Raw genomic sequence first — 25,631 nt, 5'->3', positions numbered from 1 at the left:
CTCTGTGCATGTAACCTGGCAATACTTAACAAAATTATCAACGTTCTTTGTCCTAGCATAATTTCTTCCTGACTTTTGTTCCAAGAAAAGAAGCAATATTAAAGCAAAGGTATTGGGAGTCGGGTGGTAGCGCAGCTGGTTAAGAGCACGTGGCGCATAGATCTAGGACCCGGTAAGGATCCCTGTTGGAGCTCCTGCTCCCCACCTTCAGGGGAGTCACTTCACAAGCAGTGAAGCAGGTCTGCAGGTGTCTGTCTTTCTCTCCCCCTCTCTGTCTTCCCCTCCTCTCTCCATTTCTCTCTGTCTTATCCAGAAACAACAACAACAATAATAACTATAACAATAAAACAACAAAGGCAATGAAAGGGGAGAAAAAAAAAGCCAAGGCATATACCCACAAGAGTTCATCATAGCAACCAGGCATTAGTGGTGGTGGTTGTAGAGAAGCATCAGTACTCATCTGTCTATATTAGTAACACTAAGCTAATAATGTATTATCTTTTTCTACTTTATGGTGCAATTATGCAGTGAAATATTATGCAGTCACCATAATGACTTATTTCTTTGACGCTTTTTAATGATATGGAAACTGCAGAATATTAAACCAAAATTAAGTTACAAAATAGTATGGATGACATCTCAATAAAAAATATCTACCTGTGATTGTCAGAGAAATGCAAATAAAGACAATAATGAGAATATCATCAGAAGAGGTAGCAGCAACAAATGTTGGAGAGGTTGTGGGGACAAAGGAACCCTCTTGCACTGCTGGTGGGAACGTAAAAATATCTACTTGTGTGCTGAAGTAAGACAAGCATGAACAGAAAATACTTTTGGGTGTATCATAAATAATCTGTTTTCTTCTTAGCTTTGTTTTCTTTCTCGGAAATTCTTTGTGTAGTCTAAGAGGTACTATCCTTTGCTAAAATGATTTAAACAGGCTGAATGACAGAGACCAGTAATCCATACCAGAAGTCAGAGAACCAAACACTAAATACTTGTCACATGTGTGCCTTTAGAAAGCAAATTAACTTTTTGTTGTTGTTCTGTTTCTAGAAAACTTCTTGATTAGTGATTTGACACAGTTTTAGAAAACTGTAAGATTTCAGGGGCCAGGTGGTGGTACTCCTGGTTAAGCGCACACACAACAGTGTGCAAGGAACCCAGGTTCAAGCCCCTGGCCCCCACTTGCAGGGGAAAGCATCAGGTGCTGCAGGTGTCTCTCTGTCTCTTTCCCTCTCTATCTACCCCTCTCCTCTCAATTTCTCTCTATCTCAATCCAATTAGAAATGAAAAGATCGAAAAAAAAAAAAGCCTCGAAAATGCAATGATTCCATAGAATGACTAGACCAGTGATAGGTAATCAAATTCTCTCTCAGGTTCCGTGAGGACCATGTTAGTTAGGGGCACAGGGGGGCGGGGGGACAGGCCCTTTGTGGAGGTCTGTGCCAGGTATGTGTAGTTTGTCACAGGATCTAGAGAAGAGTGAGAGCTATGATTCACCAGAGCCGTCACCGCTGACAAAACGAGCATTTGGGGAAGTTGCTCAGCCTCTCCGAATTTGGCTTGCCTCTGTAAAAAAATATAAAAAAAATAAAAAAAAAAAACCTGAGCACCTCAGCTGGCCTCCCCCCCGTTTTGCTTGGACTGTTATCCAGATGGTGTCACGCGTGCGATCGCGGTTTGCAAAACCCCCAAGCGCGGCGGTTTCGCGGGGTTGGTAGCCGCTGGCCAGGAGTAGGTAGGAGGGGGGCGCAGCGGCTGCCGTAGCTGCAACGACGCGGGCTTGGGGCGCCAGGGGCGGGGGCGCTGGGGGTGGCGGGGGCGGGGACCGGGGCGTCACGGACGCGGCTGGCCCGGGTGGAGTGCAGGGGCGCTCTGCTGCCTCCAGCCGCCCGCCTATGGGGGATTCCCCTCGGCCGGCGCCCGGGGAAGTCCCTGTGAGCCGGGGTACAAGAGTGCTGCGCCGCGCGGCGCCAGCTCGCCACAGGCCGGCAGCTCACAACCATGTCGCGAGGCCTCCAGCTCCTGCTCCTGAACTGCGGTAGGGCCCTAGTGCGCCGGGAGCCCCCAGCCTCCCGCAGACACCGTCTTTTCTGACTTTTGCTTATGCCGCTTTCTCCCTTTTGCAGCCTGCACTCTGATGCCGGTGGCACCCGAGGCGATGGTGGTGACGGCAACTTGTTCCAAGGATGTGGAGTTGCCCTGCACGCCCCGCTGGGACCCGCCGGTTCCCTACACAGTCTCTTGGGCTAAGGTAAGTGGGGTGGCGTCCCTTGGCTAGGGTTTAATCTCATCTTCAGAAGGGGCATCTCGCTCAGTGAGACTCCAGAGAACCTAGTCTGACGACACGTGTCCCCCCCACTCGCGCCCCCCAACACCTCCCCCTCCCCCACCCTCATCCAGATATCAGGCTGACTATGATTTTGGATTTTGTTCCAAGAGAACCCCAGTCTTTTCCTTCCCCCTAAAGGTCGCCTACAATGAATGATCCAACGAGGCGAGGCTGTTTTTGAAAGCCAAAGATTAAGAATGGAGGCCACCTGTGATTGTAGCCAGCTGGCCACAAGAGAACAGCTTTGGATATTGGGAGGAATGTTCCTGGATTTCTAGTGTCTTGTGCTTTGTGGCTTTGTTGCTCTTATATCTGAGACTAGGGAGAGTGGACAGTTTGAGAGGAAGAACTGAAAAGTGACTCTGTCTGATTTCATAGGGGATAGATCAGCCATCCCCTTACTGGCATACTCAGGGTCTCCACACCTACCCTTTGCATCACTTGGCTATCATTTCGACGTCCAGTAAGGAACACTTTACAGTTCCTACTGAGTAAGAAGCGTGAGTTAACACTGAGACTTTTCAAAGGCTTAGCCTCAACTACAATATTCTCAGATTGTGAATCTGGTGGCAATGCAAAGTCAAGCAGTGGGTATTTGTTGCTGCTGGTCTTCTCACTTTCTTCAATGAAGATACAGCGCAGCAGCACCTCTAGTTTCTGCTCAATGAATATGCTCCAGCCTAATTCCATATCCCTCATTTTATTTACCTATAGGGAAATTTTTGTATTTTTAACTTTTCCTTAATGTAGAATTAGGATAGGTCCCCCCCCCCCCCCCCATGTGTCTTCTTTCCTAACCAGTCTGCTGTTTCCCTGAAGTCCCTGCTGTTGTGCACAGCTCTGTTTGCCCTGTTAATTGTGGAACTGTTTGGTGAATTCGAATTGGCACTTGGAGAGTTATGCAGGGTGGATGAGATTGTGGTGCTGACTGTATCACGTACGAAAGTAATTTTGCTATAATTATACTTCATTTTTACCTATTCACTGTGAGACCAAAGAATACAACCCTGAAGATATTTTTAGTTTTAGGGACTAACCTTAGGGAAATGATCTGTTGGTATTAATATAGATGACCTACTAGGTAAGGCTGGGTTTTGAACTAAACTGGGATTTGAACTATAGACTGTGTTTTGAAATGTCCAGCTTGATTTTTCTGTTTTCAACCTTAAGTACTTAAGGTAAAGAAAATGAAAATGTCCCTGGATTAGCTATGCAGGGACTTAGTTATCTTAGAGAAGGAGAGAAACATAAAACCCCTTTCCTGGGGAGTCGGATGGTAGTGCAGCGGGTTAAGTGCACATGGCGCAAGGATGGGAGGAAAGATCCCCCCACTCCCCACCTGCAGGGGAATCACTTCACAGGCAGTGAAGCAGGTCTGCAGGTGTCTATCTTTCTCTCCCCTTCTCTGTCTTCCCTTCCTCTCTCCATTTCTCTCTGTCCTATCCAACAACGATGACATCAATAATAACTACTACAAGGGCAACAAAAGGAAATAAATAAAATATTTCTTAAAAGTTAAAAAAACACCCTTTCCCTTATAGAAGTAATTTAAAAAGGAAAACAATATTACTATCCCCAGAGGACTGATTAAAAAGTATTCATGAAACAAGCGGATGAAATTTCAGGCTGTAAAGTTCAAACAGTTGTCAAGTTAAATCTTCGTGCACAAGGTCATTTGGAATGAGGCAGTAAACCATAGTAATTAACCTCTGGCTTCTTCTTGGATGTCAGTTGATGATGTAATCCTCCAATGTATGTGCTTGTTTATTGGACATGGTTCTCCCAGGATTTATCCTGAAGGTCTCTCAAACCTCTGCTAAAACAAGAACAAAAAAATTAGTCTCTTGGATTCCTTTCTTTCTCCTTCTGTTGGTTTATGGAATAGGGTTGTTGAAAAATCATATCACAGTTACTTTTTAGAGAGAAGGAAACTGTGATTGAGCGGTGTTAGAAAGGAGAGCTATCATTATGCCAATAAACTAATCTGATACCTCCAAAGTGATATGTATTGCTCCTCCAAGTATTTTTAACGGGTCTCGGCATATTCTGTAGTTATTTATAATTTTCCAGTCCAGTAACTATACTTTTGTATTGATTGTGCTTATGCAACAGAAATGAATAGAATGTTTTGGAAATAAGAATGGTGGTAAAATGTGGGAAGACTTCATTTTACAGAAGATTAAGCATCTTGTAATTTTTTTCCCCCTTTACAACTTCTTTGTAAAAATTCTCAGTGAAGTAAAGATCGTCAGCCTCGAGACCATGTCCAGTCTAACTCATATCCCCTCTTTTCATCATTACTAGTGTGGTCTGTAAAACCTCTCTGCAGTTACAGTTTGTGCTTTGGACAAGTAAAGCAGAGAGTCCCCTGGAGTGTGGGTTTTCACTGTCTGCCAGATTGAATCAATTCTTGCAGGCCTTCTGCACATCACAATTATGGCTATAATGACTCACAGTTTAAAATTCCATTTACCACTCTATTTTCCAGCACCACAGAGCATCCTGGCACTGTCCAATTGACATGAATTACTGTGATTAGCAAAGAAATCATTGCAAACCATGTGTTTCTTATCATGTGTCTTTTAACAAAAGATTCAAAGCAGAAGGTATCCAATTAATATTTTTGACATTAGGGTGAGTCAAGAAATGGAACTGTGTTATTCTTTTTACTTTTACATGTATGGTAATGTCAGGTTGAGCTTCATTGACGGGAGACAGACGACCAGAGACTCATGGTTGAGCTGTACACAGTATCTCTTTATTCATGCAGGACGTAGCACAATCTAAGCCGAGCTAAGCTAAACTAACAACTAACTAAAACGAACAATGTTGTCTTTATATATACTTCCCAAGTAGGGTGTGAACAGGATGTGACACAGAGAGGGTGGAGAGAAAAGTGAGTGGTGAAAATCAGGGTGTGACAAGGAGAGGATCAGGGTGTGACAAGGAGAGGGGGTGGAGCAGGTGAGAATTCTACCACTAAACCACCAATGCCCTGGAGGGAAGGTGGTGTTTTATGTAAATGTAAAAGTGATTTGCAGTGGTCATGTAAATAGAATATAGTGGTTATGTAAATAGAATGCAGTGTTAAGCGGGGGATTTAAACCAAATGAAACAGAAGGGGTTTTTAAAAGCAGAATTAGAAGATACCAACATGGTAAGAGGGGCTCAGAGGATACTTAATATAGATATGCACAGGTTATCAGAGATGGAGCTAAGATTGGGGAAAGCTATCTCTCTGTTAATTTAATTTACTTCAAAATATTTCATTTTATTTATTTAGGTTAGAGAGAGGAAAATACTGAGAAGGGGAGATAAAGAGGGGAAAGAGAGAGGCACCTGAAGCATGACTACACTACTTGTGAAACTTCCTCCTTGCAGGTAGGGACCGAGGGCTTTAACTTGGGTCCTTGAACACTGTAACGTACCACCCAGCCTCACCCTGGTTTCTGTTAATCCTGTTCTACTTTCCTGTAAAATCATGTTCTCCAAACTGAGATCCAGCAACATGTCCTTCTGTCATCATTTCTTGTATATTCATTCTCTGTCTCTCTCTCTCTGTCTGTCTCTCTCTCTCCATCTCTCTCTCTCTTTCTGTAAGATTTTGCCATCCCGGGATATTTTCTCATTTAGATAGAGAAAGAACCACATAGAAAGGGAGAGCTACCACAACATTGAAACTTCCCCCAATTTGTGACACTTCCATATGGTGGCAGGTTCAAATCTAGCCTATGCTCATAGCAATGTATGTGTTCTTCCTGGTGAGCTATCTCTCATTACCTTTTAACTCATATTATATCTTTTAAGTGGAGTAGAGGCTTGAGAAGAAGTACAAAAGTTGATACACTGTATCTATTAGTGTAGTTGTTAAATTTGGTTTTTAAAGTTGTGAGTAGACCGCTTTTGTTTGGGGAAATACTTTGTTTTCTCACTCCTTTTCCATTGGCTATGCCTTTGGGTTAAATTTTAGGATGTATACAATTCCAGGCTACCAGAATATATTTTTTTCTTTAAGGTTATGACTACTCTATCTTTAGCAATGCTAGGTTCACACTCTCTTTAATGCAACTGAACTCTGGTTGGAGGGGATGAGTCTAGATGGAGCATTTGGCCATGGTTAACACTTGCCACTAGTAATAATGGTTATTTATCACAGAAGATCACTGACAACTTGTGTTAACACATAACAAAAGAGGATCTATGGTGACATCTCTGGGTGACAGTGTGGGGGCGAGGACAGAAATGTATCACAAGGCAAGTGTCCTTTTAGGATGATTTTCAAAGGAAGGGAGAAAGGGGAAGACAGTGATTTCAGAGAATCAGAGTTGATGTTTATAATATTTAGAAGAGTCCCAGCTGTGACAAATCATAGGCTATCACGTGGATTAAGGGAACTTTGAGAGATCAGGTTAATGACTTGCCAGAAGCTTCAAGGATAGTGGCCATGTAAATCTGGCTTGTATCTGAATCATTTCAAAGCTATCTTCCATGTTGCTGATACCCTATTTAGCAGAGTTATGTTTCAGTCTCTACCATCTTGTGTGGTAATGAACCACAGAGCAAGGGGACACCAAGAGACCTGAGTGCCTTTGGAGGAGTTAGAGTTGACCAGTGTGGGAGATGTAATCTTGACAGCCACAAACCCAGATGAACAAAGGGACCCATTTGTGGTACTCTTCTTTGGTTCTAGAATTTCACTTGTTGTGAAACATATTTAAGAACATATTTTTAAGGGAGAGGCTGGAGGGAGGTGACAGACTTGGGGAACCCAATCCCCTGTGGTGGAGGGAGATGACAATTTCTTGATGGGTGAGGTGTGCTAGCACCTATTTTGGGGAAATGTGAGATTGTACCCTTGTATCAAAGAGGGATACAGCAAGCAACTATTGTATAACATTTCTTTGATAAAATTGAAAAAAAAAAGTTTGTAGGAGAAAAGAAAAGGTTTCCACATTAAAATGACACTGACATGGAAATGGTGTAAATGTTAGCATCAAAGAAAAAGCATATTCAGTGTCATGTGGTGGTGCACTTGGTTGAGCACACATGTTACAATGTATAAGGACCTGGATTTGAGCACCTGGCCCCCATCTGCAGGAGGACAGCTTTATGAGTGGTGAAGCAGTGCTGCAAGTGTCTTTCTGTGTCTCTCCCTCTTTCTCTCCTCCTTTCCTTTTGATTTCTGGCTGTCTCTGTCCAATAAATAAAGATAATAAAAAAAAAAAGAAAAGAAAAAGCATACTTCACCCATTGGTATGCATAGTACTTGACTTGTTGGAATCACTTTAATTAATGAAAGATATAAAGTTGTCTTTCACACTGACACCTTTATTATGATAAATATTTCTAAGTCTCAAATGTATGTCAAGCCTTAGGCCTGGCATTGCTTATCCCAAATTAACATGGAACTTTTTGCCAGGAAACTATCTCTAGCAAAGGCCTGGATACAGGAATTCAACCTATAAGCATTTTGGGGACCAATGAAATAACTTGTGATCTAGGAATACGAATTATACAACAGAATGCTGAGTGATCACTGTTAGAAAGAAGGCTGGAAACAAGTTGTAAAAAGACTTTTGATTGTTAAACTATAAGGACTTACAACTTATCCCATCAGCAGCCAGGAGCTAGTGAAAGTCTTTAAGCTGAGAATGACATAATGAAAAATATATGTAATGAAAAGCATGTTTTGGTGATAGAATATGATTCATCACAGAAGATGAGCCTCAGAGAAAGGCTCTATTCTTTCACTACAATGAAATTCCCCACAAGTTAACCAGCTGAGACTTGAACATATTCATGGGATTTGTATTTCTTTTTCTCATGGTTCCTAGTACAGCTGTGTTGTTCTATGGATGGGTGGACAAGGAAGAAAGTAGTTGTCACATACTGAAGGACTATACAAATCTCAACCAGATTAGATTAGAAGGGCAGATCACAGAGATTTTTGAACAATGATGAAATAGAGCAAAGTTCTTAAAAATCTTTCAGGATGGAAAAGGGAGAGGAGGAAGTAGACATTTGAGAGCTAAAGAGGAAAAAAAAAACTTAAACACTTGTTTTCCATGAATAAAAGGGGGAACCTGGGTCACATGAAGGCAAGGTTATTTTAGTTCTGCACTTGGCTGTGTTACTACATACAAAAGAGGAAATAAGAATATGATCTTTATGATGTAAGGGAAAGTTTTCTGTAGGGTAGTATTACAAAGAAATGTTACCTACAAAAGGGTTCCTCTATGGAAAACTCTCTATGATCTCCTATTGGCTACTGCTGAGATAATCCCACTTTTTTTTTTTTAAACTCACAACACTTAGTGGAAATCAAATCTACACTAAAACACTTATCTAAGGTTCTTTTACAACCATAAGCGTGATTTTGATTTTTGTTTTTACTCAGAGGTATATTTGGGAGGTATGTAAAATCTCTTTACGTGTTATATAGAATTGGCACACATTTAAGAGCACAGGGCTTGTTTTTGTTACTTCATGTTTTTATAGAGAACCAACCAGTCTGCTTTATGTTCTAGTCCCAGTTCTCTAAGTAAAGATACATTCTAGAAGAGTTGGTCATTGTCTGGAATTATGGGTCCAAATGGAGAAAATATATGGGAAAAGAAGGGTGCCAATTGCCATAAATAGTCCATAATCATCTAGGATCAGACTTTCCAGGTCAGTTCTGGAGAGCAGAGATTCTGAATAAACTCAGGCTCTGCTATTTCATTCTCCAGAGACTTAGATTTAAGTGTACCTAAGGAGCATAGCAGAGTTGGTCTAAATGCTGAGTCTTATTTAAATGACTCAATGAGTGCCACATTTAAGTACAGGATGGTGTAAAGTGCCCCATTTCAATTAGGACTCTTTCACTCTTAAGAATTATAAATCCAACTAACATCAACTTTAAGTTGGTTCATATACTGGCTATACATCTGTAATGTAAAAAAATAAATAAAAGTATTGTTCACACTTGAGTTATGACTAGTCTTGTGGGAGGAATTTTGCCCCTCCAAAAAGATATATCTCAGTCATAATCCCTTATTTGTGTGAATGACAAATAAAAATCAAGTCTTCACAGATATAATCAAGCTAAAGTGAGATCCTACTCTTATTAGGGTTGACTCTAATCCAGTAGTTGATAGCTTTATTAAAATGTAAAAAAAAAACAAACCCCAAAATGGAGACTCAGACACATAAGGAAAGCACCATGAAGATAGAGGCAGAGATTGGAGTGCTGCGTCCTCAAGTCAAGGGATATTAGGTATTGCCAGCAATACCAGAAAGTGGGAACAAGGCATGAAATAGAGTCTTCCTTTCCTTAGAACCTTCAGAGAGAACATGTTTCAGCTGCCATTTTTATTTTGGACTTCTGATATCCAGAACTGTGATAGAATAAATTTCTGTTGTTTTGAGCCTCTCTGTGAAATTCTTCTTATGAAATCCTTGGAAGTGAATATAGCTGAACTTCAAGGTTTCTCACTCTCCCCAACACCTGATATTTTTTCCTTTCTCAGCCCTTCCTTCTTTCATATTGAGGCCATTATCAGCTTTCTCATGTTGTGTGGTAGTCTACTTGGATAACCTCCCATGACTAAATGCAAAGGAAACAGTAGTCCTTTTCTTTCTCTGCCACTATCACAAGTCTGTCTTGATTATATTTAAATGGCTTTGATGAGGTTATGTGCCCATCTGAAGCACATAACCTGTCTTCTGTATGTCTGGTCATACAGAATGTCAGGTCTTCTTTAAGTAGGTCTCCTCTAAAATCAGATGTAGTGTTTTTAAAGGGCTTGAACTTGGAATTTAAAGGAGTTCCCCTTTCAGATTAGCATGACCCACAATACATTAGTGAAAGAAGGGTAATTAGCATGGATGATGCATAGTCTATTATACTTTCAAATCTGAGTTTCCAAGATTGTTTTTTTAAATCACATGATTATGACATTGTCAAAGAAAATCCAGATTATTCTGTATATTTTTGAGATACTGTAAGAAGTTTTTTTTGTTTCTTTTTTTTTCTCTAGAGTGGAGATTAGGATTTCTAAAGCAATTTTTTTCCAGAGAGGAGACTTGGATATATCAACAGTAAGAAATGGCTGACTGGTGTGTGAATGGAATGGAAAGCTATCAATTGTAAGGATTTCTGTTCCCAACTTTATTAATTATAAAGCACTCTATGTGTTTCCCATTGATTCTTAAAATAGCCCCATGAACTAAGTAAGGTAGTCACAGACAAAGAATCGAGGCCAGGAGATGATTCAGCTATCTGATGGAGAAACTGGACCTTGACTTTAGTTCTTTTGATTCCAAAGCCAGTGTCCTTGTACCTTTCTCACCATATCTAAAATGAATCCAGTCTTTCAGCAAATAAGTTTTTTTATATTTATTCCATTTTGTTGCCCTTGTTTTATTGTTGTAGTTATTGTTATTATTGATGTTGTTGCTGAATAGGACAGAGAGAAATCAAGAGAGGAAGGAGTGACAGAGAGGGGAGAGAAAGATAGACACCTGCAGACCTACTTCACCACTTGTGAAGCGACTCCTCTGCAGGTGGGAATCTGGGGGCTCAAACTGGGATCCTTGGGCCAGTCCTTGCGCTTTGTGCCACGTGCACTTAACCCACTGTGCTACTGCCCAGCTCCCGCTAATAAGGTTTTTAATGATTCATTTGTTTTTCATGAGACAGAGAGATACAGAGGGAGATGCAGAGACAGAGATACCAGTTCACTGATGGGTATCAGCGCTATGATTGTGAAGCATAATGACTCCCAGATCTCTGTGTAGCAGATAAAGTCTGAGAGCCTTTTAGTCATTGGGTCAAGAGCAGAACTAACAGTGGCTGGTTTAGGGTTTAGATCTATGCCTATCTGTCTCTAAAAACTTTGTTCTTAGTTATGCTGCCTCTGCCGCACTCATGATTCTGCTAGCAGTCGTAAATCCAACTCTCCTATCTGTTAGACCTAGTAAATTTACAAGTGGAAAATCATTTTTCTAATAAAACTACACTTAGGGAAAAAACGTCAATACTCTTACATTTTACGCTCATAATGACATCAATCTCGAGCCGAATTATTTTGCTTGTTATAAAGAGCTGTTTTTATGATGAATGGGGATTATATCGCCAGTATAATTGACTTAAAAACCAAAGTATATGAATGTCAGCACATGAAAAAAAGCAATAAAAAAGCTGTTCGATGTGAATGGAATGTATCAGGTTAATTTAGTGCCATCTTTAAATATTTATGGTCCATATCTTTCAATATGATTAATGAAATTGTCAGGAGAGATATTTATATGCATATATGCACACATACATAAACATATATATGTAAGTTTATATATAAGTATATATATATTTATATTTATATATATATATAGCCAATCAAGAATATTCTTTCTTTTCTTTTAATTTTCTAACCCATTCTTTTTTAAAATTTCCTCTCACATTGTTAACAGTTATCTAGTATGATAGACATGAATTTAAAGTATGTGCTTAAAATTCTGTCTGTTTCTATATATTCCACCAGGGTTTGTTACTGGAGCTCAATACCTGAAAGACTCCATAACTCCTGGCAGCCATTATTTTTTGATGAAGGGGTGGGGAAGAGACACCTGCTGCTCTACTGCACACCAAATTTCCCTTTGCATGTGGTGACTGGGGACTTAAATCTCTATCCTGGTTTGTGTGCTCTTTTTTGTACTCTACTGGATACACCACAAACCTGCTCTCATGATCAAAATTCTTTCTTTGCAGTAGGATTGAAATTTTTATCCTGTATATTCAAATATAGTAAGACACAATGTCAGTATTTATTGTGATAAAATAATGTAAACTTAAAAATCACTTTCCACAGTAGAGATTTGGACTTGGATATTGGTTAAGTTTCAGCCACATTTCATTATTTGACTTCTTTCTAGTTCAAATTTGCTCATTTAAACAAAAAGCTTAATTCACATGCTCTTAAAATTGTCACTTGTATTTGCTTGATTTTGTATTCAGAGAATTAAAAATAGTTTATTTTAACCTAGGGCTTCTTATTTCCTTAAGGTAAGACTAAATCTCTATTTTAGAGAAATAATGTGGTATTTAAATTATTTAGTTAAATTGGAGGCCTTGAAGACAAGTCAGAACTCTGTAGGCTTTCTGAAAATGAGATGTGTAATATTTTGCAATCTTCTAATACAACCAAAAGATGAAATTATCAGCCAATGAGCTAATGCATGCAGTGTAGAATTTTAAAATATTGTCAGAGGAAGTGTTATGAGACATTAATTTGCCCAAATTGTGTTGTGGCTTAGCACACTATAATATTAGCATCCTAAAGTATGCATTAAATAGTTCCTGTCAATTATACTTGACTGTGAATGAGTATGAGGGTTCCTTTTGTTATAAATTATTATTTCCTAAAATGCTCTTGCAGAGAGGCAATGACACACTTTCTGATTTGCAATGTTGAAAGAGCCATTCCTGCCAGTGACTGATTTTGAGCCAGCAAAAATGTTTGTAGGAACTCATAAAATAAAGCCAAGAAGAGGATGTCCCCTTTGCTGTCATTCCATTTTCCTCCCACTGAAATTCTCTTTTGAAAATTCCTCTGGAGCTAACTCACCTGCTAGTGCAGTGTAATCATGGTTAAGACTGCTGATAACGATATGAACTCTGGCATCTAGTGTTTCATGGTGCTGCTGGTGCACTGCTTGCATTTTGAGCTTGCAACGCTAGAATCAAAGCTACAATGGGTTTTTTTTTTTTCAGCTGCAGGCAACTCTTAGATGCCTCAGATGGGCTCATATGGAAGCAGTGTCTTAGAATGGCAAAGTGAAAGGTAGAGTCATTCTATAAACCTATAGCTTGAAGCTAGAGGAAGGGTTATGAAGATACCCAGTTTAGAGGGGGCTATCTTTGCTATATTCATTTGGCAGGCAGAGAGAACTGTTCATTACCTTGGTGATGAGAGCTTCCAGGTGTATCCAGGAATTTCTAGGCTCTTTATATCTTTTAAGAAGACTTATGCTGACCTAAAAACAAACAAAAACAAAACAAAAAACCCGTTGATGGTGTAGGTGGTGGCATAGTGACTGAGTGTTGAACCAGAAGCATAATGTTCCGAGTTTGGTGATTGGTATCACATGTGCTGGAGTGGTGCTCTGATTCTGGCTCTCTCTCTCTCTCTCTCTCTCTCTCTTTCTCTCTCTCCACATATTAAAAGAATCTGTTAAAAAATGGCTGTGCATCTATGAAAGGAAAAAATACATATTTCCAGAATCAAAGGTTGGGAACTACCCACAAGAAGTCTAACCAGCAGAATGAAGGATTTCTAATTTGCTGCTTTCTCACCCTGGGCTCTAATTTATATATGGTTTGGAACAGCAGGCTATTCCCAAAAGAGAAAAAAAAAATGAAGTGGAAGTAAGCACTTCAAATGACAAAACATTTGTTTTAAGGAAAATATGGTAATTTTTTAACCTTCAGGCAGAATAGTCTAATCATACTTGGGGTATAGTTGTTTCTGCAGCAGATGCAATCGGTGTTAAGGAGGTACAAGTTAAGGTGAAAAGGCCTCTGACAGTTTTGTTTCAGTGGATGTGCATCTCTAGTCTTTTTTTTTCTTTTTTTTTTTTCTTTAAGAAAGGATTAATTAACAAAACCATAGGGTAGGAGGGGTACAACTCCACACAATTCCCACCACCCAATCTCCATTTCCCACCCCCTCCCCTGATAGCTTTCCCATTCTCTATCCCTCTGGGAGCATGGACCCAGGGTCATTGAGGGTTGCAGAAGGTAGAAGGTCTGGCTTCTGTAATTGCTTCCCCGCTGAACATGGGCGTTGACTGGTCGGTCCATACTCCCAGTCTGCCTCTCTCTTTCCCTAGTAGGGTGTGTCTCTGGGGAAGCAGAGCTCCAGGACACATTGGTGGGGTCTTCAATCCAGGGAAGCCTGGCCAGCATCCTGGTGGCATCTGGAACCTGGTGACTGAAAAGAGAGTTAACCTACGAAACCAGTGCATCTCTAGTCTTACTGTCTGCCCTGGGTCTCTTCATGCTGCCAGTAGGCGTTGGAAGACAGTTGGACAGAAGCTACAAGGAAATTGACAAGCCATCAACAGGCACCCTGTGGCTCAGACTTCTTTAACTTATCTCTCTGTGCCCAATTTTTGAACATTCTTTCACACCTAGGAAGGAGCCATTGGCAGATTACCCCATGAGAGTTGAAACACTTTACATGATTCCATTTACATGATTGCTGTGGTTCTTCAGCAAATCAGATTTTTGCGAGTTGCTTTGGGGTTTTTCCTTTTCCCCTTACCTTCTTTCTCTCCTTTCATTTTTGTTTTGTCATTTGAAGATGATGAGAGCGCTGTTAGAGGTTTTGCCAGAAGTCTGTGAAATCTGACCATCACATGAACTACTTTTTATTGTTGTCACTGCAGGTTAAAAAAGAAATCTTTCGGGGGGGGGGGGCTGGTAGTGGTGCATTCAGTTAAGCTCACTTGTTATCATTCACAAGGACCAGAGTTCGACTCCTTCCCTATCCCCACTTGTAGGGGAGGTAAGCTTCATGAGTAGTGAAGCAAGTGCTACAGGTGTCTTTTTCTCTCTTTTCCCTTTCAATTTCTCTCTGCCCTATCAAATAAAGAAAAAGTAATTTGAAAAAAGGAAAAAAAATGACTAGAGGGGACAGTGGATCTGTGTGTAGGCACTGAGGCTCAGTGATAGTCCAAGTGTCAAAGTTAAATGAATGAATAAATAAATATCTTCTGAAGGCATGCAAAAGACTTCTGCCAGCTGTTTCTGATCAGCTGTACCAATCTGTCCGTTCTAATCAGCTGCATCACAGTGGGATCAACTTTATGTAAATAAATGCAGTTATCCACCAACTCAAAGGGGTCTGTCCTTTTGATCTCTACTTTCAGATGGTTTAACTGAGTTGAGGGAGGGTGACTGGATGAGAGCGGAGTCTCCTAAAGAGAAAAGCAGAGGTAGAGAAAAAAAAAGGAAAAAGGAAAGCAGGGTAAGACATTACTGTGGAAGTTACAAACAGAAGGATGAATTAGAAGTGTGGCCTCTGGCCCTTCCAAAGCTCTGGCAGGAGGGAGCACATCTACCAAGCAACAGAGTGGGGGGGGATGTTCAGCACATGATGAAGCCACAGTCTGTGGTTTAATTGGCTTTTAAAAGGGGGAAAATGCGCTTGAATTAGATGTGTTCTGGAACGTCTTTAGTTTTTTTCTGAGGTCCCTTGGAAACATCTTTTTCTTTCTTTCTTTTTTTCTCCCCTTCATTTTTGAACATCTAAAGCCCCCAGTCTGTAGATTCTTGATTATTTAGGAAGAAACCTTTCAACACAAGAACTGTCAAGAAATAGGATTTATGTTCGTAGACTTGGCCCAAGAAAAGCCATTATATCACCCTCATGCTAGCTGTGAATGGAGCAGAGTAGCTTGTAGGAGCTGTAAATCTGCCACCAGATGTCTCTGTAGCCCACTCCACGGGAATGTTAACAAGAACCCAAGGCTGTGGAAACTGGAACCTGAGTTTTCTGTTGACCTTAGAGGACATTCCCTAACTTAATAAATTAAGTAGAAGCCACTAAAGGTGTGTGTGTGTGTGTGTGTGTGTGTGTGTGTGTGTGTGTGTGTACCTGTATTTATTTTCTTTCCTGAGTTGCCTGTGCCCTGTAGGGTCCTCCCCTAATTCTTTCATTATTTATTTCGCTGTACTGATTCCTTTAAAAAAAAAAAAGTAGGAGGGGATTTATACTAGGCTCTCAGAATAGGATATTAAACCTTGGCAAGTGCAGACAAACAGAGGCAGTGAAGCCTGCTAATCACTTGCCTTGCCTTAAGGTGGCTCTGTGGTGCTATTACAATGCTAGAAGCCATATGTGGAATGTCCCTCAATCCTGGGTTTCCTGCTTGGCCCCGGGCACCCATTAGGGGGCAGCTCAGCTACTGCTAGAGCTGCCTATAAGCACCAAAAATAGGGAGGGTTCAATTTGCCTTACTGTTTCTTAAAGTCAGCTTAAAAAATTATTAGTTATTTAAATATTTATTTACAAATTTACAGTATAACAGGTGGATAATCCCACACCTTCCCCACCACCAGAGTTCTATGTCCCTATTCCCGCCACTGGAAACTACATTAGTTCTCCCAAGGTCACAGATATGGGCTGACTATTATTTCTATAACTATCTATCTATCTCTCTCTCTATATATATTTACCCTTTTTCTCCCTATGGTCCTGCCTTCTCTTCCTTTCTAAGTTACACACCAACTACTACTGAGTGTGATCCCCCCACCCCACCCCCCTTTTTTATTTCCTCTTCTCTCTCTGGGTCTTGATGGAGTTGGAGTTCAGAGCCTTGACCTTTTACTACATTTGCTTGTTTGGTGATTCTAATAAGGGCTGTCATAGAGATAATTGCCCTTTAGTTGATAAACTTTTTTTTTTTTTTTTTTTTTTGGCCAGTGTATCTCTTGGCCAGCTGTATATAGTATTTCTTTTAAAGATCATCAGGGGGCTGGCTATGGAAGAAGGGCAAACGCTAGAAGAAGAAGAAGGGGGTGATGATAATGCTGATGTTGTCAAAAGAGATTAAGAGATGTATCTTACTTTCTTTTGTGTAATTAGTTGAGTAGATAAAGAGACTGAGGGAAGTAGAGGATAGGAGCGGAGGGTGTCGAAGCCTAAGTAATAAGTATTTGATTAGAAAGTTTACCACGTGAAGGTCAGTTTTTACAAGCCTTAAGACACTGGGATTATCAAGATGACTTAGCTGGGATGGTATCTGCTTTGTCCAGATGTAACCTGAGCCTAGTCTGCACCACAATGGGTATCTTTCCTTCTGTCTCTGTATCTCTTTGTCTGAAAAAGTCACTTTGAAATGGTGAACAAAATAGTACAATGGATGGTGAGTGGACAAGTTTACTAGGCAAATTCAAAATATGTGCAGGAGGAGAGAATTGGTGGTGAGTATGATATGTAGCTAATCTTTGAAGTAGAGTATAACGAAAACACCCTCCAATTTAATCACAATGTAGTTTGTAGGTCAGGGAAAGGAAACCAGTCAGACTAGTTGTTGGGCTAAATTTCACCTCTATCTCATGGTGTGTGCTGGGTATAATAGTTTTAGACTGTATCTGATATGTATACATCTTCTATTACTAAAAAGTCACCTGGCCTGTGGCACTATTTTAACTATATTCCTATGACAATGATGACAATGTTCTGCGACACCATGGACTGCCACATATAAACGCAATCTTTGACGATGAATGGATGAACGACTCTTTGCAGGAGGCATTGCTCATTTGTATCTCTTACTGATTTCTTTGGTTGTCTGACATTGATTTTCTTTTTTTAAATCATCTTTATTTGGTAGAGGCAGCCAGAAATAGAGAGGAAGAGGGAGATAGACATCTGCAGCACTGCTTCATCACTGCTTTCCTTCTGCAGGTGCGGGGTGGGGGCTTGAATCTGAGTCCTTGCACATGGTGATGTGTGCAGAACCAAGTGTGCCACATCCAACCCCCTGGCTGTGATTTTAACAGATTTAAGAATACTTCCAAATAAAAGACTGGGATGCCAAAATATGAATCAATCAGTGAGTTAAGTCCATAGCTGGAAAAGTCAAGAGAGCATTTAAATATAGAACAACTAGCAACGAAGATGATCCAAAGTGATTCATACCTTTCAGCATATCATCATTGTTGAAACACATCACTGTTGTCAGTAGCAACTTTCTCCTTTGGAGAAGGCATAAATTGGTGGACAAACAATCATATGATTCAGTCCAAATCCTATTCCAAAGCAAGCTACATGTCTAAAGAATTTCTTTTCCTCTTACAAAGGTCACATGTACACATAGTACCATGCTAATTTTTTATAGGAAAGAAGAAAAATTGAGAGATAAGGGGGAGATAGGGGAAGAGAATGAAAGAAAGGACACCTGCAGAAAGAAAGAATACTGTTTCACTTCTTATGAAGTTCCCCCCACTGGAGGTGGAGACCATGGATTTGAACCTGAGTCATTGTGTATGGTAACATCTGTGCCAAATGAAGTTTACCAGCACCTAGCTTGCCTTGCCCTTACCCCCCAAAAAATATAATTCATGTATTGCATATAAGATAGAGGGATTTTCACATGAGGTGGGTCTAAGGGGAGAAGAGAGAAGCCTGAGGATCACTCTTGTGCCATGGTGCTGGAAATGCAACTGGGAGTCTCGAGCATTCAAGATCCATGCTCTACCAGTTAAGCAATTGCCTTTAAAGAAAATAGTCTTATGAAAATAAGAGGTAGATCCATTATGTTCAGGGACAGGGCTTGTAAGTTCTGTCAGGAGAGCATGATGTGAAGTGATAATTTTTTTTTTTCGAACAGATAACGGAGGTCGGAGAAGAGAGGATAGAGGTCCTTCAAGAAGATCTGCACAATTATCAGCATAAGCAGAAGAACTCAACTTCTCTGAGGCTCCAAAATATTACCAGCTGCAACTCAGGAACATATAGATGCACTCTGGTGGAGCTGGCAGGGCAGAGAAACCAAAGTGGCATGGTGACTTTGAAAGTGACAGGTGAGGTGGTATGCTGAACTTATTTTCTTCTTGCAAACTGTGTGTGCACTTTCTGTAGCTCCTAAAACAGACTACCTCAATCAAACTTGAATTCGGAAGTCCTGGGTCTTACCTGTAGCTAAAAGCTAAAAGTTTACTGTAAGGATGTTTAATTAGGAAATAAATTATCAATATACCTGAACCTGACGAGGGTAGAATAACTAATATGACTGTTATTCATTCATGTCAGGATCTTTTGGAGGCAAATAGGAGTTACCCACACCTAATTTTTGGAAGATAGAAACACTGCGTTTTCCAAATCCTTAAATAACAGGTAATTGAATAATGTTCCCCTTACTGGGGCTTTTTTTTTTAACCTGGTCTCGGGAGACTTCTTCACAGTGCCATTCTTTTAACCTGAAAACAACGCTTCTCTCACATTTTATAGTGATTGGATTTTTCAGTATCCCAGCTTAGGCAAAACAAAAACAGTAGGAAGTAATGTAGATGCAGAATGTACATTTTTGTTTTATGTAGTAATGTCAGCAACCTGTTATCAAGACAGGTATTATCTCCTTGGATTTTTTTCCCCATAAATTTACGTTATGGATTATAAAATATATGCTTTTTACTTGACTTTTACACATGGCTGAGGCTTGAAATGACAAGCATGTTATGGTCATATTGTCACTACTGTACAGTATCTACTTTCACTTTCTCTTCAGTATTTGAAAAGAATAAGAGTTAGGATAACTTTTTTGTATTTTATTTTCAAGTTGATTTATTTATTTATGAGAAACAATAATGGATCACTCTGGCAGATGTGCTCCTAGGATTGAATCCAGAACCTCATACTTGAGGATCCAATGCCCTATATAATGCACCATCTCTGTGATTTCTTATAGTTTCAAGAATGTAAATATTGGAGCTGGTCTTTCACTTTGGTTCCTCTCTCTCTCTCTCTCTCTCTCTCTCTCTTTCTCTCTTCTCCCCCTCCCCCTCTCCCTCTCCCTCTCTCCCTCCCTCCCTTCCTCCCTCCCTCCATCCTTCCCTCCCTCTACTAATCTTGTGGGACTCTAACTACTTTGTTTGTCATCATAGCACTTACTAGGCCTGGCATGATATACTCATTGTTTTGTTCTCTGCTGTATTCTGATGCTTAGTAGGACTTAAGTAGCTATTACTTATATAAATGTTATAGGAGATCAGTATTGCAGGGCAGAAAAGAGAGGGGATCAAAGAAGGAGTGGAGAGAAAATGAACAGTGAATGGTGATATCCATGTTGGTTCTCATCAAAGGCAGTGCTGTCTACAAGTAATCTGATTCCAGGATTCCAGAGTCATCTAGATCTGTTTCCAGCATGGGCTCTGTTAATATGTGACTTTAAGCAAGTCTCTGATCTATTGTACCCCTTCCTTTGTTCATCTTTGAAATAGAGGTGTCCTAAAATGCTGAGTACCATGCCTTGGGCATACTGAGTGCTCGAGAAATGTTAGGGCAAGAAAATTATCAGGACAATGACTTTCCACGTTTTTTTCCCTTGAATCACACATCCCTATCAGAATCCATTGCTAGACCATTGTACAAAATTTTGATTCCAATTTGGGAGTTTTCTAGCTCTCTCAAGTCTGTAATGGGGTCTCTCAGATTATCTTCACTCCACTCACCTCTGCCTGGGCTTTGAAGCAGACACAAAAAGTGAGCTTATGAGCCCAAACACATGTTGACTGTTGCTGTTGTGCTTGAATGGGGAGAGACTGTCTCCACTATATTACCTCCTAGACTGACTCCCATACTCTTCTCCTTAGCTTTCCTTATAATTGCAGCCACAGTCTTTACTATTTCTGTGGAAAGCTGTTCTTAGTCTTCTTTGCTGCAGCCTTGGTGGGAGAGCTTTAATGAGTCTACAAAATGTGTAGATTCTATTGAATAAATAGAATATTCAGAACTCCTCAGTCGCCAGAGGTGATAAAGAAAGAGTAGCCATTCTATCCAATACTGATGAAATAGATGGGATGCTGGTAATTGAATGGTGATTCATCTAATTGAGAACAAAATAAAATTCAGGGAATACCTGGCATCTGAAATGGGTTAAGTTGGGTAGCAGTTTGGACTATGCTCTGTCAGCCTCTTGCTTCATTTCTGCAATGTCCTTGAGTCTTGACTCCTCATCTGTAAGATGGGGATATTCAGACCTGCCTCTGAAGATTCTACATAAGCCACAGTCCTTCTTGTTGATTCTCTATTTGTCTCCTGGGCACAGAGTGAGAATGAGTGCTAGTTGCCACAGCTGCTGTCACTGTTGTCCCTACAGATATGCCAGGACTCAGAGAAACAGGATCAAAACATTTTTTTAGCTTTTTATCATGGTAGAAAAATCCTGTTAAGTGATTTTCTGTTTTCCTTTTTTTTTTTTTTTAAAGGATGCCCTAAGAAAGGCAAAGAAGAGAACTTTAAAAACTACAAAACTGAAATTGTACTGCTGGTGGTGCTGGTTGTCTTTTACCTGACACTCATCATTTTCACTTGTGTAAGTATCTTTTTAAAACATCTGTTTTTTTTAAAAGATCACCTGAGGTGTCCATATGAATATGTTTTAAAGATAGTGGCATTGTTTAGTAGTGTTGAGAGAGGTTTTTACTGAACCCTGGGTGGACTTACTGAAGCCCCCACACTGGGGAGAGTCAGTAAAGGAAACTCTCAGCATGATTTTTGTCTAGGAGCTCTATACTAAAAATGGAATATATACATACATATGAAAGGAGTTTGAGTTGACAAAGAGTTCTAAGGAAGCATCAGGGAATGCTTTAGTGGTGGGTAGAAAGTGCTCCACCCCAGTGCCAGCACAGAAGCACAATCTTTCCTCAGGCACTCTACTGACTTCACCTTCATTTGCCCTTTAATTTTCCTTCTGTCTCTTAGGTATTCTCACCTTACATTTTTAATTTTATAATTATTATTTATCACCAGGCTTATCACCGGGGCTTGTTGCCTACACAGCTCATCCACCATACCTCATGGACATTTTTTTCTTTCTTTACTTGATAGGACAGAGGGCATTTGAGAGGAGAGAGAGGTAGAGAGGGATAGAGAAAGATATATACCAGTTTCACCACTGGTGAAGTGTCCTTCCTGCAGGTGGGGAGTGGGAACTCAAATGTGTGTCTTTGTGCGCATGATAACACATGCACTTAACCGGGTACATCACCACCTGGCCCCCTACATTTTTAGTACTTCCAGTTACTCCTTTCTACTCAAAGAAGACAGGGCAGTAGGTACACAGAAAATTCCCAGAGTTAAGAATTACTGGCTCGTGTATGGGTGTCCTTGACATGCCTTGAACATGTTACAGAGTTTAACTTAAACTTTCTGGATTCTTTCTGCATGGTTGCTTTTCTGGGCTAATTGAAGCCATAGGCCATAAGAATGACCTCTTGGACTGACCCACTAGGAAGTACTCTGTTTCTTCTGTCTCAGTATTATTAGGAGGTATGAGCTATGTGGAGGCCAGGAACTGTCCCAGGACAGGTTCTTGCCACTCACTGGCCGCTGTTCACTACTGATCTCTCTAGCTAAGCACTAATCTCTCTAGTTGCTATTTTAGACATCAGTCAATCAAGACTCCAATTTTTTATTCTTTTTATATGGTACTATAAAGGATATAAGAAAATGTAGGACATTCTCCTTGCCCTTATGGGATGCATAATTTGGTCATTCAAGTTTTTACCAGGCAGTTTATTTTTTAAAGTGAGTGATTTTAGTTGATTGGTAAATGTCTGTTTCTAGGGGCACTGATTTTTCATACAGATAGCTCACAATAAGGCCTTGAAATGGTCTCACTGTGTAAATTGTGAATGTTTTAGTCAAAATTTGGAGATACCTGTGAAGTAGTACAGTACAGTCCACTGTCAAGTGGCAAACGTAGTTAGTAAACTACTTTTAATAAACTGTCCAGCCAGCTTTTAAGTGTCAATTGACATATTTTCCCAATTACTCTCACTCCAATTTATCTCTTTTATTGTTTTTTAGAAGTTTGCAAGACATCAAAGTATATTTCCAGACTTTTCTAAACCTGGGATTGAACCAGCTTTTCTACTAGTCACTTCCCCAAATAAGCATTTGGAGCCAGTGACACTTCACAAGACTGAACCAGTATGAAGAAGGATATCCTCTGGGGTTTTATTTTTTCCCCTAAAGTCAAAAGCTAAGTGCTATGCTTAGACATGAGAAGAATGAGTCGTACTCTGAAGAAGACATCCTTCCTGTGAAGTCTTTCACCTAAACTGAAACATCCCAAAGTGGATCCCACACTATGTTTTGTGGACAGGGCCTTGGAAACCACTACATGATCGTGCTACATAGAGCTACCTGCTCTATAGTAATGCTTTTTCATGGATACCTGCTTCATGACGTAGTTACTCATCTGGTCAACCTCCTGTGAGCTATGGTGAGATTCAGCTAGAAAAGGGTCTTGAGAAATGTAAATGCTCAGAGCTGGCCCTGGGACAGATTCTTGAGGATGGTTGTCCTCTTCCACATCTGGGAAGCATCTCTTTGAATTTGCAGTGTTTTCTTGTACTAACCCAGATGTTTTATATTTGGAGGAAACTGACAAGGCAAGCCATAAGACAATGAGAAATATTTAGCAAGTAACTTCCTCGTGTGAAGACCCTGTTATTAGTAGGGAGTGAATATGTGTACATAGAAATAATAGGTCAATGAACTATTCCTCAACATGGCCTTTTCATCTGGGAAAGGCATTCATAATGGAACAATGATGACAAGTGCCATGCTTATTTTTATATCTGTATATGTATGATAAAGAAGGATTTGTAATTTTTTTTTGTTTTGAAAGCTGTATCTACAAATAAAGATAATTTCTTTTTTTTTTTTTTTTTCCTCCTCCAGGGAGGGCTCAGTGCCTGCACCATGAATCCACCGCTCCTGGAGGCCATTTTTTCCCCCTTTTGTTGCCCTTGTTGTAGCTTCGTTGTGGTTATGATTATTGCCCTTGTTGACGCAATTCGTTGTTGGATAGGACAGAGAGAAATGGAGAGAGGAGGGGAAGACAGAGAAGGGGAGAGAAAGATAGACACCTGCAGACCTGCTTCACCGCCTGTGAAGCGACTCCCCTGCAGGTGGGGAGCCAGGGGCTCGAACCGGGATCCTTACACCGGTCCCTGCGCTTTGCGCCACATGCGCTTAACCCACTACGCCACCGCCCGACCCCCAATAAAGATAATTTCTAGCAGACAAGCGGACTAAATGTGTACAAAGAGAATGACATAAGATTAGAGAACTATTGTGACTTGGCAGGAATGCTAGACCACTTGTGCACACTGGGTCCTCGCCCTTATTTTCCTACTACTTGGTTTTATGATCTTTGTAAAATTTCTTCTGGCTTTTACTTTCAGAGTTGTAAACCAAAAGGTTGTTGAATGGATTGATTGAAATAATTTATGTGAAAATACTTTTTAAAAAGTATAAAGCACAATACAAAATAGAAATTCCATTGGATCATTGTCCCTAGTTTTACAGTGGTGTTCTAAGCATAAGAGCATATCTTTCATTTATCATGTTTTCAGTCATTTCAAACAAAGAAACCTACCAAGATGAGTTTTTTCATATTCTTTGAACTTCTTTGGGAAAGTGAGATTAGTGCACCATGTAATAACAATCCTCTCCCCCCAAAAAATGCACACACAGGAACCATTGGAACATGGCAAAAAGGGAGTTCATAAAACATTACATGGAGATGTTGACAACTGTCAGATTTTCTGTCATCAAACGTGGCCTATCCCCTACATGTATTCCAAGAGAATCTTTCTTTTTTTGAACCATGTGTATTTTCTACTCTAAAACTATACAAGTTAAAGGGTTCCATGTTATTTGATTTTTTTTTCTGTTTATTGATTTAATAATAATCAACAAGACCTTGGCAAATGCTAGAAGAAGAAGAAGAACAAGACCTTTGGATAGGAGGGGTACAATTCCACACATTGCCCACCACCAGAGCTCTACACCCCATCCCCTCTATTGGAAGCTTTCCTAGTCTTTATCCTTCTGGGAGTACAGACTCAGGATCATTATGAGGTGCAGAAAGTGGCTTCTGTAATTGCTTCTCTGCTGGACATGGGTATTGGCAGATCGATCCATATTCCTATTCTGTTTCTATCTTGCCTTAGCAGGGCAGGGCTCTGGAGAGGTGAGGTTCCAGGACACATTGATGAAGTCATCTGCCCAAGGAAGTCAGGCTGGCATCATGATAGCATCTGCAACTTGGTGGCTGAAAAAGAATTAAGATATAAAGCAAAACAAATTGTTTTTTTATATCTTTGTCACAGCTTTCCTGTGTGCATGCTTTTTTCTTTCCTTCAATTTCAAAGTCCTCATAAGACTTTTGGGATGACTACTAGAATATCTGCAAACTAATTTGAGAACTATAAAATAAAATGAAATTCTAGAAGTGAAAGACTGAGTTATTCCAGGGATAGAGAATGGGGGAAGGGTGTATATGGCAGTTAGATATCCATGTATCATGAATCTATCTTTGTCTTACATTGCCACTTGATACAGGAACAACATGATCATATACACAAAAACAAGGAAAGGGATGGTAAAAAGAAAGGTGTCTACTTCAGAGGGAATTCAAAGTCAGGGAATATGTACCTTAACTCAGTTCAGTGTGTTTTACTCAAGGTCCTCAAGTAGGTCTATTTCCCCCCCATATGGTGGTTATAATAGTT

General features: G+C 40.2%; 1 protein-coding gene across 3 annotated transcripts; it reads left to right on the top strand.

Moving 5' to 3' along the window:
- Window positions 1-1,417: 1,417 nt before the first annotated feature.
- On the top strand, window positions 1,418-24,400 carry CD83 (CD83 molecule). 3 transcript variants are annotated; one of them, XM_060189332.1, is made up of 5 exons: window positions 1,433-1,716; window positions 2,133-2,257; window positions 18,713-18,905; window positions 21,309-21,415; window positions 22,915-24,400. In XM_060189332.1, exons 1-5 carry the CDS (start codon window positions 1,455-1,457, stop codon window positions 23,041-23,043), a joined length of 816 nt encoding a protein of 271 aa, XP_060045315.1. In that variant the 5' UTR covers window positions 1,433-1,454; the 3' UTR covers window positions 23,044-24,400. The 3 variants fall into 3 exon arrangements, with proteins under 3 accessions (XP_060045316.1, XP_060045315.1, XP_016050737.1); XM_016195251.2 differs by lacking the exon at window positions 1,433-1,716 and adding an exon at window positions 1,815-2,044; XM_060189333.1 differs by lacking the exon at window positions 21,309-21,415 and having other exon boundaries at window positions 1,418-1,716.
- The last annotated feature ends 1,231 nt before the right edge of the window (window positions 24,401-25,631 follow it).

Source organism: Erinaceus europaeus, chromosome 4 (assembly GCF_950295315.1).
Source record: "Erinaceus europaeus chromosome 4, mEriEur2.1, whole genome shotgun sequence".
Taxonomy (NCBI): Eukaryota; Metazoa; Chordata; class Mammalia; order Eulipotyphla; family Erinaceidae; genus Erinaceus; species Erinaceus europaeus.
Note: the sequence above shows the minus strand (reverse complement) of the source record. Positions and strands in the feature narration are given on the sequence as shown.